Source organism: Halichondria panicea, chromosome 5 (assembly GCF_963675165.1).
Source record: "Halichondria panicea chromosome 5, odHalPani1.1, whole genome shotgun sequence".
In the NCBI taxonomy this organism is placed as follows: domain Eukaryota; kingdom Metazoa; phylum Porifera; class Demospongiae; order Suberitida; family Halichondriidae; genus Halichondria; species Halichondria panicea.
In genome coordinates this window covers 1,181,628-1,196,493 of record NC_087381.1, presented here as the reverse complement: position 1 = coordinate 1,196,493, position 14,866 = coordinate 1,181,628, and the positions used below count along the sequence as shown (strand labels likewise).

At 38.9% G+C, this 14,866-nt stretch overlaps 3 protein-coding genes and 1 non-coding gene across 8 annotated transcripts in view; 2 read left to right on the top strand and 2 right to left on the bottom strand.

Annotated features, from left to right (window-relative positions):
* Positions 1-30: 30 nt before the first annotated feature.
* Positions 31-14,866, bottom strand: part of LOC135336189 (uncharacterized) — a 52,236-nt gene continuing 37,400 nt past the window's right edge. Inside the window, exons 23-27 of the mRNA XM_064531914.1 lie at positions 1,571-1,809; positions 1,248-1,415; positions 885-1,045; positions 642-740; positions 31-331 (exon numbers count right to left, since the gene is read on the bottom strand). Coding sequence (XP_064387984.1) covers positions 166-331; positions 642-740; positions 885-1,045; positions 1,248-1,415; positions 1,571-1,809 — 833 coding nt within the window. The 3' untranslated portion in view covers positions 31-165. The remainder of the gene's footprint in view (positions 332-641; positions 741-884; positions 1,046-1,247; positions 1,416-1,570; positions 1,810-14,866) is intronic.
* Positions 1,110-1,191, bottom strand: Trnas-aga (transfer RNA serine (anticodon AGA)). The gene has a single exon. It is a non-coding gene; the product is annotated as a tRNA-Ser (tRNA).
* On the top strand, positions 2,857-10,324 carry LOC135336198 (uncharacterized). 4 transcript variants are annotated; one of them, XM_064531932.1, is made up of 10 exons: positions 2,857-3,073; positions 6,039-6,670; positions 6,886-7,042; positions 7,115-7,251; positions 7,449-8,747; positions 8,918-9,003; positions 9,095-9,145; positions 9,309-9,456; positions 9,520-9,655; positions 9,901-10,324. In XM_064531932.1, exons 2-5 carry the CDS (start codon positions 6,452-6,454, stop codon positions 7,515-7,517), a joined length of 582 nt encoding a protein of 193 aa, XP_064388002.1. In that variant the 5' UTR covers positions 2,857-3,073; positions 6,039-6,451; the 3' UTR covers positions 7,518-8,747; positions 8,918-9,003; positions 9,095-9,145; positions 9,309-9,456; positions 9,520-9,655; positions 9,901-10,324. The 4 variants fall into 4 exon arrangements, with proteins under 4 accessions (XP_064388002.1, XP_064388000.1, XP_064387999.1 ...); XM_064531930.1 differs by lacking the exon at positions 8,918-9,003; XM_064531931.1 differs by lacking the exons at positions 2,857-3,073; positions 8,918-9,003 and adding an exon at positions 5,620-5,814.
* Positions 11,561-14,607, top strand: LOC135336193 (uncharacterized). Of its 2 annotated transcripts, none has more exons than XM_064531921.1 (7): positions 11,561-11,713; positions 11,966-12,135; positions 12,478-12,546; positions 12,816-12,866; positions 13,475-13,622; positions 13,708-13,847; positions 14,158-14,607. In XM_064531921.1, exons 2-7 carry the CDS (start codon positions 11,974-11,976, stop codon positions 14,425-14,427), a joined length of 840 nt encoding a protein of 279 aa, XP_064387991.1. In that variant the 5' UTR covers positions 11,561-11,713; positions 11,966-11,973; the 3' UTR covers positions 14,428-14,607. The 2 variants fall into 2 exon arrangements, with proteins under 2 accessions (XP_064387991.1, XP_064387992.1); XM_064531922.1 differs by having other exon boundaries at positions 11,597-11,713; positions 12,003-12,135.

Here is a 14,866-nt window from a genome sequence, read left to right as displayed (position 1 = left end):
GACTATGTTGCGACCATAATCCGAAACTAATCACACTCCACAAAGATTATTATAAATGTACAGAACAATACAATACGAATCAAAAAAAGTAACAAAATTTATTACAAAAAAGCAGCGCATAACATTGTTCACTACAGTGCATGTATATTTTAACAGTTAGGTATATCAGACGGCTTGCACATAGCTGAATGGTACAATACCACTTCTGTTGCCAGTCGTACATATGAGCCACTCTTCGTTAATTTGTTCCTTGACAACCAGAATATCGTCCTTGTTAAATGTAAGCTCATCCGCATCATCTCCAATGTTATTGTAGAGTGCCTTCACTTTCCTGTGAATGTGTGTGTGTGTGTGTGTGTGTGTGTGTGTGTGTGTGTGTGTGTGTGTGTGTGTGTGTGTGTGCATGTGCATGTGTGTGTAAATTGTCAGGCTACTAAGCATTGTGTTTTTTGCTCAAAATGAGGCCTGTGATTGTATGCCTTCAACCATGCAATTTCTAGTAGTATAGCTCTTTTGGAGATGTACGTAACTAACACATAATTTTTATGGTTTGCTAGATCAAATATCATAATGGCTAGATCGATCAAGTTCTAATAATTATTCATGCAGTTTGTACATTATGCATACGTATGTTGCCTTACCTCTCATTTGACTCGGGTGGTGGTGGTGGTTTGGGTGACTGTTGCTTCAGTTGCTTTGGAGGGCCTGTAATGGCTCCACCCTTATTTAACTCAAGGAAACTGCATGGACAAAAGGAAGGAAAATGGTCATTAATATATAATTAGAACTACGGCAATAGTGATCTTTAGCATGCACTTTATACATGTCTTATTTCTTGTATGGTGAAATAATTACGACTATAATAGTTGATTAGTTATTTATACCCGTCAGATATCTTCTTCCACCAAGGCCCCTGCTGATTCTTCTTGATGATGGTAGTACGCTGGCGAGAGCTGGGCGGGGCTTGTGTTGGTGGGTGTAGCTCAGTGAACGGTGTTCTAGTGGGACTCCGTTGATTGTGCTTCTCTTGGAGTTGTTTTAGCGCCTACAAGAAAACAAAAGACGAAAAAAATAATTATGTATAAAATCGGGGAGTAGGGGAAAAAAATCGTAGTCGGCAGGATTTGAACCTGCGCGGGCAGAGCCCAATAGATTTCTAGTCTATCGCCTTAACCACTCGGCCACGACTACTCATACTTAACCGATTCAAAATGAACACATTGGTTGCCAAAAATTCGTGAACTGACCGTAACAGTCGTGAGATGTCCGTCATCTGTTTCCTCTATTGTTGCCTGATCTCTAGCGGAGCCGTGGAGGGGGCTGGTGTCCCAGACTACACTCTTCACATTTCCAGCTGTCGTTCTTTGACCAGTAGCGGCATGCGTCTTGACGACCACAATAGGACGTACCGGAGTCTGAAAGGAAACGAATCAAAACTAGTCCCTGTATGAAATCACAACCCTTGTTTATATAATCGCAAAATGTAATATTTTCTGCTGATTTGGTTCATTTGCAAAACACTGTTATAGTAGTAATAATGTAGCTAGGCTATAATTATTAGACCACTTACCGAGGAGTTGGAATGGTCACTGACAGAGCTGGTCTCACTGACGCCATCGCCCACCCCCACCTCAACACTCTTAGCTCTCTCCAGCGCCTGTCTGCTCTCAAAGTCGATACTGAGGTCAAAGGGCAAATGGACCATTGGCTCAAGAGTAACGAGGATTTGCTGATAGAGAGCTTGATAAGGTTGGTAGTCGGCGGCCAGACGAAGAAACGCATTCGGATAATAGAACTTCTTCAGTGTATCTGTGAACGCCAGGAATATTTGATTAAAGTCGGATAGAATGGTATGCTAATTGGATGAGCGGCAACACAAACACACATGCCTAGTACACCCCTCACCTGAAACAAAATATTAGAAGCATGCAGGAGACATGCATCAATTTTGTCTATAAATTAATTTTATATGGAGACAATTTCTATTCCAATTAATGCATGCTAATGAAGGGTGACTTGTACCCAGAAATAAAATGCTTACTTGCATGACAATGTATATGCATACTAGCAACGACAAAATAATTGAATAATGTACACAATCTCTCGATCTGTATGCACAATACACTCACCACAATGTGGTCATCATGCATTGTGCATGGGTGACAATGCACATACTACCATGCAATACACACTGCTATATGCTCATTGTCTTCCCTGCCCATGCATGCACACGCAGGAACCATATATATATACAGTAGAACCTTGATTATCTGGACACCATGGATCGCGTATACATCCAAAGGCAGGCCGGATAATCGAATGGATAAACCACGCCGCCTTGATACACCCACTTAATTGGTGCACGTGGGCGTCTGCGCATGCCTATCTCTATGGTAGCAGCTTTAATGCACACACTCATAATTAAAAGAGACACATCCATCTTCTGATTATTCGACCCTAAAATTACCAAGTCGACTAAACGAGGTTCTACTGTGCTTACAACAACTGTTATATACATGTACAGCTGAGAGTGTACTTTTGAGAAAAAGAAAGTGACAGCATGCTGCTATGCATGCCCATGCAGAAACAAAATGCTTGTATACTTTACTATTATAGTAACGATAAAACAGATAATGATGACAAACAATATATATAGTAAGTTCTGTGTTTGCTGATCAACTATAGCTACAATCAACACGGAGGTTAGCCTTGAGCATGCATGTAAGGCTTGAAATGGGGACAATCCACTTCTCCAGACAAGTGTATCAGAGACACTGCATGACATACTCACCATTACCTTGTATAGTATAACCACTAAGGGGGATTTATACAATACACATGCACTTCTATAATTGTGTGCTTCAATGCATGTGGTTACTACACATGCATGCACACTGCATGGCCCACATCCTTGTGCAGCCCATGCATAGAGCTACACTGAGTTATAATTAAAACCTGAGACTGTGCCTTTTTGAGAGAAGTAAAGAGCTACAAAACAATGGCTACCCAAATACAGCTTCCCCCTGGTCATCACACAATAATGGGCACTGACATCAGACTTCAAAATTCACAGGTAAGTAAATAAAATCTTTGAGCTGATACCGAGTTTAGAACTGTCAGAATAAACAATGCACTTGATATATACTTGGATTGCACTTTACGTACAGGTATAGAGCAACAAATTAAAAATAATGGCCACTACGATATCCTTGTGTATATATACATGTGTATGTTTAATTAGCATGGTTACGAGCAAGGAGTTAAGATGAATATAGGTGATTAAGAGAGGGGATAGTGACACACCATACTTCAAACTATGGGTGAATTCGAAGGCATTCCAGGCTGATCAGTTGGTCTATATCGACACCAGTGAGCAACGAATGCTGTACAATCCTATTACCTATTCTGGCAGCTACAAGACCAACTTGTCCAGTACGTATAACCCATGCACGGCAGTTATTGAGCTATCTAATAATTTAATATTTGCAGTTGTTATGGTAATGAAAAGGGAGCAGTCGGGTGTCTACACCCTCTCTAGTGTTGTACTGCCCAACAACGACCTCATGCCTACAGGGAGTATTAGAAGAACACCTGTGTCCACTATCTACGATGCAAATTTCCAAATGGTGAGAATGATAAAGGTCATCTATTGAGTAAGCTAAGGTAGATAATTGCAACACATGGTATATGGCTGTTAGCAGATATAATTATACATGTATGCAATTACCTTCAATAATTAAGACATAATATATATAGCTAGACAGTGCATGTGATATATATATATATGCACTGTACTGTAACCCCATGCATGCAGTCAATCCATATTTCTCAACTACATGTACAGGGTGCTAGTACCAAATTCACTTTCATTCATCGCCTCATTGACACCAAAACCTTTGCAATCTACACTGAAATTGACAACGACCCTAAACAAAGAGCGTACCTACTACCACAAGTTGACGACACACAAACAGGCCAGAGACAATACGTAATTCGAGCTGTGCAGACAAAGGATCAAGACCCGAAAGGAAAGTACTTATTCAGTACTAGCGTTTGTAAGTTTCCAGGACTCGGATGAGACGCACCATTCTTTGACTGAAAGTACTATATAGAGTTCATATTGCTGTTTTTGTACAAAGAATACAATATCAGTTAAGACTTGTACTTACATGATAACATTTATAGCTCCAAATGTTCCATTATCTGTAAAAATCAGTAGCTATAGATCTAAGTGAGTTTCTATATTCTGAAATGGGCCTTTGTTCTTAGATATCTAAATGTGATAATAATGTGAATGTGAACCTAACCTGAACTGCATATTGTAGTGAATATTTATGGCTCCGGACACACACATGCACACACGCCCACGTAGGTTTAACGGTTGAATGGAATGAACAAACTAAACCACTAGCCCATAAAACCACGAAACATTTGCAATGCTAGGATGGGCTGGGGAAAGCACCGAAAAGCATGGCAACAAACGAGGGGGGAGAACCGTACATCAATCTATTATTGTATTATAGTGGGTAATTTGCGTGTGGCAAAATATTCATGGTTTTCGTAGTTGAAGGTCTGACCACGGATATTTTACCCACAAATGAAGCGACTTTTCCCTGCAATGCAAGCAGCAACCACGAAAATATTACCCACGAAATGTCTCAATAATTATTACTGAACCACGAATATTTTGTCTCCCGAAAATTACCCGCTATATACGGTATATAATTATGTAACACAAGCCCATGCATTTCCTCAATCACAGGCTATGTATACAATACTTATTGTGTCAACAATTTAAACGAACAATATAGCGCTGGATACACAGACACACATTTGCATTGTTATAACGGTTAATGAATGAGCCTATAAGCCACATAAACTACAATATTCGGTAGGCAACTTCCAAATGGTGAGAATGATAAAGGTCATGTATTGAGTAAGCTAAGGTAGATTATTATAAAGGTCATCTAACTGCAACACATGGTATGGCTGTTAGCAGATATATCAGATAATTATCATAATTAAGACATGTATATAATTATAGCTAGACAGTGCATGTGATACACATACATACACTATACTGTAACCCTATATGCATGCAGTCAATTCGTATTTCTCAACTACATGTACCTAGTACCAAATTCACTTTCATTCATCCTCCGAACGACACTAAAAATGTTGCAATCTACACTGAAATTAACGACGACTCTAAACAAAGAGTGTACCTACTACCGCAAGTTGACAACACACAAATAGGTCAGAGACGATACGTAATTCGAGCTGTGCAGACAAAGAATCAAGACCCGGAAGGAAAGTACTTATTCAGTACTAGCGTTAGTAAGTTTCCCGGACTTGAATGTGACACACCATTCTTTGAATAATTAGCTCAAATTTAAATTGAAACTGAAAGTGCTATACAGTTTATATTGTTGCTTTTGTACAAAGAATACAATATCAGTTGAGTGTATTATGTATTATTTATTGCATGAGCACAGTGCAATAAGCCAGATATTGGCTCAGTAGTAAATTATCGAGGGCCGTATAGGTCTTGTATAGTAACCACTATAAGGGGGAGGTACAATACACATTTCTATAATTCTACGCATGCATGCACACTGGCCCACATCCTTGTGCATGCAGCCGGATAACTTCAAACCCATGCATATAGAGCTATACTGAGCTATAATTAAAACCTGAGACTGTGCCTTTTGAGAGAAGTAAAGAGCTACAAAACAATGGCTATCCAAAAACAGCATCTCCCTGGTTGTCATACAATACTGACCAATGACAACGTACAGGCTTCAACATTACCAGGTAAGCAAAATGGACTATTTGAGCTAGTAATTTCCTGATACAGAGTTTAGAATTGTGTAGGGCCCCATATAATAGAAAAAATAACCTGAGATATATACGCACTAGATATATAAAGCACAACTGATATAATGGCCACTCCAACATGCATCCTAACTTGTACATGTATATATTCTATGGTTACGAGCATGCAAGGAGTTAATGCACGAGCACACATGTATATGTAGGTGATTAAGAGAGCGGAGAGTGACACACCATACTTCATGCTATGGGTAAAATCTGAGAAATTCCCGGCAGAACAGTTGGTCTATATCGACACCAGTGAGCAACGAATGCTGTACAATCCTATTACTGCTATAATTATGAATGCCCAGAAACAGGTTCTGCACAAAATGCTCACCACGTGTATAGTAACCACACACAATGTCACACAATACGCACTTCCATAATTATGTGCTTATCAATTAATGTGGTTGATATCAGTATACACATGCATGCACATGCACTGTCCCACATCCTTGCACACTGCCCCGCCCCACATCTGCCTCACATCTACCACATGCACTGCCCTGGCCACATCCTTGCACACTGCCCCACATCCTTAGGCACATAATTATTAACCTTGAACCCATGCTTAATAATGGCTATGCTGCTACCACTGAGCAGGCTACCACTGAGCAGGCTACCACTGAGCAGGCTACTACTGAGCAAGCTACCACTGAACTCTACAATTTGGCAAAAATCTGAGACTGTGCCTTTTAAGAGAAGAAAAAGCAGCACAACCATAGCTACCCCAAAACAGCCTCCCCCTGGTCATCATACAATAAAGGGCATTGAGCTCAGGCTTCAACAATTAGAGGTAAGCAAATTGGACTCTTTGAGCTAGCAATTTCTTGATATCAGTTTAATAGTAAAACAAAGAGTATTGTTGAGAGATATAAATTATACGCACTTATTAATACGTAGCTATAATATAGAGACAAGTAATGGCCACTCATACGTTAGTGTACATATGCTGTATGTTTTATTAGCCATGGTTACGAGCAAGGAGTTAATACACACACAATCATGTAGGTGGTTGAGAGAGCGGAGAGTGACACACCATACTTCAAACTATGGGTGAATTCGAAGGCATTCCCGGCTGATCAGTTGGCATATATCGACACCAGTGAGCAACGAATGCTGTACAATCCTATCACCAATGATGGCAGCTACAAGTCCAACTTGTCCAGTACGTATAACCTGCATGCTGCAGTAGTTACAGAGCTATCTCATAATTTGTTCTGTACATAATTATATGCAGTTGTTATGGTAATGAAGAGGGAGCAGTCGGGCGTCTACACCCTCTCCAGTGTTGTACTGCCCAACAACAACCTCATGCGCACCGGGACGATTATTAAAACAATTGATTCCACTATCTACGATGCAAACTTCCAAATGGTGAGAAAAACACAACGATTAAGCTTTCAGAAAATAATTGAATATCTTCATTGTAACACATGTTATGGCTGTTAGCAAGATACATGCAGTTATACCTTCAAGACATGTATATAATTATATAGCTATATAATAGACAGTTTGATACACACTATATACCCTATATGCAGTCAATTCGTATTTCTCAACTACATGTACAGGGTGCTAGTACCAAATTCACTTTCATTCATCCCCCCAAACGACTCCAAAACCTTTGCAATCTACACTGAAACTGACGACGAGCCTAAACAAAGAGTGTATCTCCTACCGGAAGTTGATAACTTGCAAACAGGCCAGAGGCGATACGTAATTCGAGCTGTGCACACACGGGATCAAGACCCGAAAGGAAAGTACCTATTCAGTACTAGCATTAGTAAGTTTCCCGGAATCAAACCTGATCGACGCAGCATTCTTTGAATAGTTGCTTAAACTTCAAACTGAAACTACTACACTGTTGTTTTTACAATTGTGACTTGTACTGTATTATACAAATTAAAAAAGTCTATTTGTGTTGAGTTTTACCTTCATAAAGTTGTCATAACTTTGTCATACTTTACTGAAATTCGAAGTTTCATATACCATTGGATTCCTTGTTAAAAAGCGCTTTTATATCTATTGTGCTGTAGGTAGAGCTGATAAGCTTCAACCAACTAAAAGTTAGCATTTTCCATGTAGAAGTCCCTAGCATATTTCTCAACCACATGCATAAACCATAAATGAAACCAAAATTGACCACATAACTTCCGGGGCCGAACTCAAAGCAAATAGACTTTAGTATGATCACATGATAACATTTATTATCTGAAAAAGCTATAAAACAGTTATATGTAAGTGCTGGCATGGGTGAATCTATGAGAGACCATAATTATATTGAGTTATAGGAACATCTAAAATCAAAGGTAAGAGTATTTATGGCTCCGGACACACACATGCACACGCACCCACATATATAGGTTTAACGGTTGACTGAATAAACAAACTAAACCACTATACAGCCCATAACAACCACAAAATATTTGCAATCTGAATGTTATACTAAGATGGGCTGGGGAAAGCACTGAAAAGCATGGCAACAATTAAAGCGAGTGGGGAGAACCGTACATCAATCCAATATATACAAGCCCACGCATTTCCTTATTCACAGGCCATATACAGTACAATACTTATTGTATCAGCAATTAGAACGAACAATATTTATGGCGCTGGATACACAGACACACATCTGCATTGTTAGAATGGTTAAACGAATGAATGAGCTTATGAATGAATGAGCTTATAAGCCACATACTACAATATTCATATTATAGTAGGCACGCACACCTGGTTTTGTTAGTGGTTGCTATATAAAGCATCAATCTTAGCCTTACTCTATTCGGCAAACAAGAGCATATCCAAGACAACAAAGAATGGCTACCACCACACAGAGGCATCTTACAATCCACGTCAACGTAGAAACAGACGTAAGTAATTATATGCAGTGTAGTACACAATGATAACAGTGCAACTATATATATAGCTCTCATAAAAACCATCCTAGCATAATTTCATACAACCTCTCTATAATTATATAAAATAACACTTCTTTGCATTTGCATGGCACCATTAATATTATTATACCTCCCACCAAAAGACAGCCTCTCCATACAATCTATTTGGACAAAGTAGCTGCTCTCAAAGTATTCTATATCTGTATGCCGCTTCCACTGAGATATATAGGTAACAGAGTATACATGCATCTATAATCATATACTGCATAATAGATTGCATAATATATACACAACATTTGCATGCACATGCATGCATGCAGAATGAAAGTTCGTTCAGGTTGGACCTGGGTGATCCACTCGGTGCAGATGATGTAAGTTAAATCAGCATGCTAAGTAGCTGTATACATGCATGGCAACCATTGTGTACAATCATGCATGCCATATGGTATTATCTAGACTATATATATGCAATCAGAATTGAATATGTGTATATAGCCCCAATTGAATTAAAATGTTCGTACAATGCACAAACAGTTGGCACAAGAGACTTCTACACCTGATTCGGGTAAATTGTTTGCAATGAGATTCCCAAGCAGAGAGAGCAACGACCGATTCGCCTATATTGACACGTACAACGACGTATTAAGGTATGACAGTGATGACGAGAAAAGAGGGCTATCAGGCAAGTCAATCTATATAGCTGTCCAAAGATCGCCCAAGCTAATTTTTTGTATGTCACATGCAGCAATCATGCGCATAAGAAATGTGACTGATACTACAAACCCCAGATATCGCCTGTCAACAATCGTCAATCCTCTCTCTTTCCTAACACCTGTTGGGACTCATCAGTGAACGGATATCAACTGATGGGATACTCATATGTACGTTTGTGGAGGGGATGGGGCTAAGGGGAGTTGAGTTTACAGTAATGGGTATAATTACACTAAATAGCGCATGCATTTTCCAATGGATAGAAGATCACTACAATTATATAATTATATGACTGTATAAAATGTCCATTTTCCGGGTGAGAGCTATAATTATATATAGGTAAACATTTCATACTATAAGTCCTCCCGCTATAATTATTACATGCAAGCTGAGTACTTGTGCCTTCCCCATGCAGTTCTTTGGTGAAACAATACCGACACAATTTGAAGTTCAAAGTGGAACGGTACAAGGTCGCCCAGATTCTACGTCCACATTGCTTTCATTTGCAGCACAAGGCATGAAAAGTTCATGTCCAAAAAAGTATCTCACACCACAAGAAATAATGGACCAAGGTGTTCGAAGGCCACAAGTTGTTGGGTCGAATCATCTAGGTTACAATACGCAAGTGTATCTTGTTGGTAACTACACATACGACACGCTGCCGATTCATAACAGCAATTGACTCAAAGAAATATTGGACAGTGACGATACACTTATAGAGTGTGAATATTGTTAGACAATTATTGTTAAATTAGTTTTGTCAGTGAAACTAAAATATACACTGCACGTATGTACGTATGATTATGTACGAAATAGACTTAGTTGATGTTATTTCAAAACATTAAAAGTGCTGCCTTAATTTATAAGCATTCATTGGGGCGAGCGAAGCGAGTCCCTCTACCTATAGTACTCAACATAGCAATTTTATCAATCAAACAGTTTTGTTCTGGTCTGTTATCATTCTAAGTGGGTGCTGGCCAATAGAGATGAATGTCATTAATTTATTAAAGTGGGTGTTGGCCACGCCTCTCAGTCAATCTGGTGTGTGAAAGTTGAGTGGGTGTGATAAATCCACTTGAGATACTGCAATCTGATTAATTGGAGCTGGTGGATAGGCTTGATTCCCAACCTCCTTCCATGCAACGGTGGAGGGCGGTGCCGCCCGATTATAGCATACCTACATTCAGCAACAAAGCTCAGACAAGACACAGATACACTTGAGGCCATGCACAGCACGCCAGCAGCAGGTCAGAGCATGCAGCTCATGCAGAAGGGAACTTTCTGAGCCTGAGGCCACACAGGCATGCCTGCAGGAGGTTACTGCAGTATACTGCTAAAACTACTTGTGTTTCATGAAGGATAGTTCACAGTTACTGCTTGTACTTGGGTATACAGAAAGAACATATTAATTATGGTCTCAGGGTTTTGTGATAATAAACCTTGCTCTTAACCTGCTTCGCTCTTATATTGTTAGGTTATACAGCCATGCAGCTCTTTCCCATGTAGTTACGTGCATGCAGCTTGGACAGTTCCAATAATTATAGTGACTATAACAGCTAGCTAGAGGAAGGCTGCCTTAGCTATAAGAATGTGTATTTTCAGATCTATCAACTTAATGCAAAGTGGACACACACACACATAATTATATGCACGTTACTATCTCCATGGTAATTATGTATATATATATATGTAAAATGATACACATGCATTGGAAGTTGATCATCTAATTACAGCTGAACCCATCAGAGGAGGTACGACATCCGCAAGTCTTAAAGACCTACATTCCTATATCCAGGTCAAAGTTCAATAGCACATCAAACGAAATGATTCTCATAGCAACTCCAGGCATCCCTCCTGAAGCTGAAACGATTGGTTGATTAGCTATAACCTAGATCAAACAGTGCACGAATCACACTCTTGGCAGCTAAAATAGCCCATGCAGTGCTTGTTTGGCAGGTAACACGTAATTAAACTTTGACCTAAGGAATGTGAGTCTAAAACACTTCCTTTGACTCGCGGATGTTGTACCTCCTCTGAGCTGAACCTGTGGGATTACATTACCACAAGTATGCAACCGGTGGTAATAACAATATAGGTGAAGCCATAAATTGACCACACAAGTTCCTGGGCCATGCCATATAAATTAACTACAAAATTTCCTGGGCTATTCTCAACGTAAGGTAAGAAAGACTCAGTCTCAACAGATACTACTCAAGTGGAAAATAAAGGTAATTAGATATGCCCACAAACATGCATCTTACCGTTATGCCTTAATGAATACCAAATAACTATACATTATGCTAAACTGATTTGAGACCCTATAGTGGGGCACTATAGTTTGCTTTTATGTTAGTTTGAACTATAAGGTGCTGTATTTTTTATGAATAGCAAAAGATCAAACCTGTACCATTATGCCTCAGTTTATAATATTATTATAATTGCCTGACTTAAATAATATAATAATTATATATACAACTCAGAATTAAAAATGGGAGGATCACTTGACACACAAAATAGATCAACCACACACGAGGCTACCGAGGAAGTTGCTACCAAGAAAGTAGATACTGAGGAGGCCACTACTGAAGCCATGGCTACTCCAAAACAGCCTGCCCCCGGTCATCATACAAAAATGGGCACAGATTCAGAGGTAAGCATGCAAGTTGGGAGTTGGCAAATTTCCTGATACACTGAGTTTTAGCGATATTGTTTAATTAATGAAATGTTAGTACCGTAGTTATTATAACAAATGTTCTAGTATATTGAGCCTATTATAGATCTGAGACACGTATATACGTGATATACGAGCTGCACTGTTCAGTATAGCCATTATAATTATAGACTTTGAGCATTGGGAATCGGTATATACAATTGAACTATACAATTATGACACGCATGCACCTGGTTTTGTTAGTGGTTGCTATATTATTATTATAGCCCATGCATAAACACACACACTCTTAGCTCTAATCAGCAAACAATCTTTTTGCAGCAAACAAAACAACAAGAAAAGGACCCCACACAGAGGCATCTTACAATTCACGTCAATGTAAATACAGACGTGAGTGGAACATGCATAATCATTAATTTTTTATAATTATAAACAGTGTACCATGCATTCTAGCGTATAGGACATGCAGCCTCTTTATAAGTGACACTATAATTATATAGCTCTTCATGGTACCATCAGTATTAGTATTTATTTATACTTCCCACCAGAAGACAGTCTATCCATAATTATAGAACAGAAGTGCATGGCTCCTCCCATATGGAATACATATTTATATATGCTCCAAATGCATGCTGCCAGCGCATAATTATATCATGCAGTTTGAAAGTTCGTTTGAATTGGACCTGAAGGATCCACTCAGTGCAGACGGAGTAAGTTAAATCAGTGTGCTACGTAGCTATATACTATAATAGTTAGACACTGTTTAGGAAGTTTCTACATGATTTAGAAGCCCAAAGGAAGGGCTAGCTCTGGTTGTAGTATCCCGAACGTAGTGAGGGTTCTCCTAGCCCTGAGGGCTTCTAAATCATGTGGAAACTTCTTAAACATGCAGTGTCTAAGCATTTTAGATCATAGCAACCATGAGTATCTAGCCAATCAGATTTATCTCTATTATCTCTAATGATTTTCTAAGTAAGTACATGATTTTCTAAGTAAGTATACATGATTTTCTAAGTTGGAAAAAACACTTCCTTTAGCCAATCAGATTGCAGTATTTATGGCAAATATGATCTAAACATAATTATGGCCACCAATTTTTACATGCATGTATGCAAAATAACCAATCAGAATAATTACGTATTAGAATTATATCACCTCCGGTTGCTATATACCAGTTTTGCCACAAATATACTGTATACAGTAATACATGTATTTAAATTAATGTAGTTACATCACTAGCATGCATGCATACATATATACAATCATGGGTGCAGATGAGAATTTGCAATCAACATTTGTACACCATATATACATGCAGCTTGCACAAGAGACTTCTACTACTCGTCAGGGTAACCTGTTTGTAATACGGTTCCCAAACGTTGGTAGCAGTGGCCAGTTCGCCTATGTCGACACGTACAATAACGTACTGAGATACGGCAGTGATGACGACAAATTAGGGCTATCAGGCAAGTCAATCTTTATAGCTATCCAAAATCTGTTTTTGTGCCACACGCATATACAACTATTCAATCACATGACTGTCACATGCAGCCGTCTTGAGCATAACAAACAAGACACCTGGAAGTGTTACTAAGGATACCCAATACCACCTGTCAACAATTGTCAACCCTTTCTCTTTCCTAACACCTGGTGGGAGCGTGGAAAAATATACTCAAATGACATACAGAAATGTACGTTTCTCCAGAGAATGGGAGAGGGGGAGTAGTATATACAGCAAAGAACCTCCACCCCTTTTCCCCTTGTGTGTTTGTTTACCTGTGTGCACTTTCACTTCACTATAGTGTTCCTTAAACATTGGTTTTATATTTCATTGCAAGGATATTGAGTATTGCATCATACCATTTGCAACGGGGGATGTTATGATCGCTATAAAATGTGTGTTTTCCGAGTGCCGGAGAAGGTACTATATATACTATATATAGGACCCCCCCCGCTATAATACAAGAAATGCATGAGAGTGACTCATACTTCCCCACACAGTTCTTTAATGGGGATGGAACCGATCCAACCACACGATTTAAAATCACAAATGAAGATGGAGGAAAAGAAACATGTCTTTCGTTTTCAGCGCTAACAGCGGATCACAAGCCGGTGACAAATGGATATCTCATGCCAGCTTCTGTCTCGGACGGGCCAAAACAGGTTGAAAGGCCATTAGTCGTCGGCTCGGCTGGACCAAATTACAATACGGAAGTGTATCTTGTCGGTAACTACACATACGACACACTGCCTGTTGATAGGAGCAATTGACTCCACTAAGCAAAGGAAATTTGACTGTGACAAATGCACTTAGAGTGTGGACAATAGCTTATAATTATTAGTTTTGTAAAATAATATTATAGCATAAGCATATACTGTAGTATGTATATAATTTATGTGTACTAAAATTGATTGTTGGTGACTTCAAAACAATAAAAAGTGAGTAAGTGAGCATAATTATACGAACGATCACAAGAGTCATAGTGTACCTTTAGCATTCATCATCATAGTTACATGATGTATACTATAATAGTACGTTTACAGGTCATTATACCTACTAATACGTACAAATGGAATGCAAAAGATGCTATATAGCTCCGTCTACAATACACTATCTGATAAAAGATTGATGCAAATAATGATAAGCAAAATTAAAAGAGGTGTAATGATCCTCGTACAAGTATTCCAGTTGGAAAAGTGGACACACGCA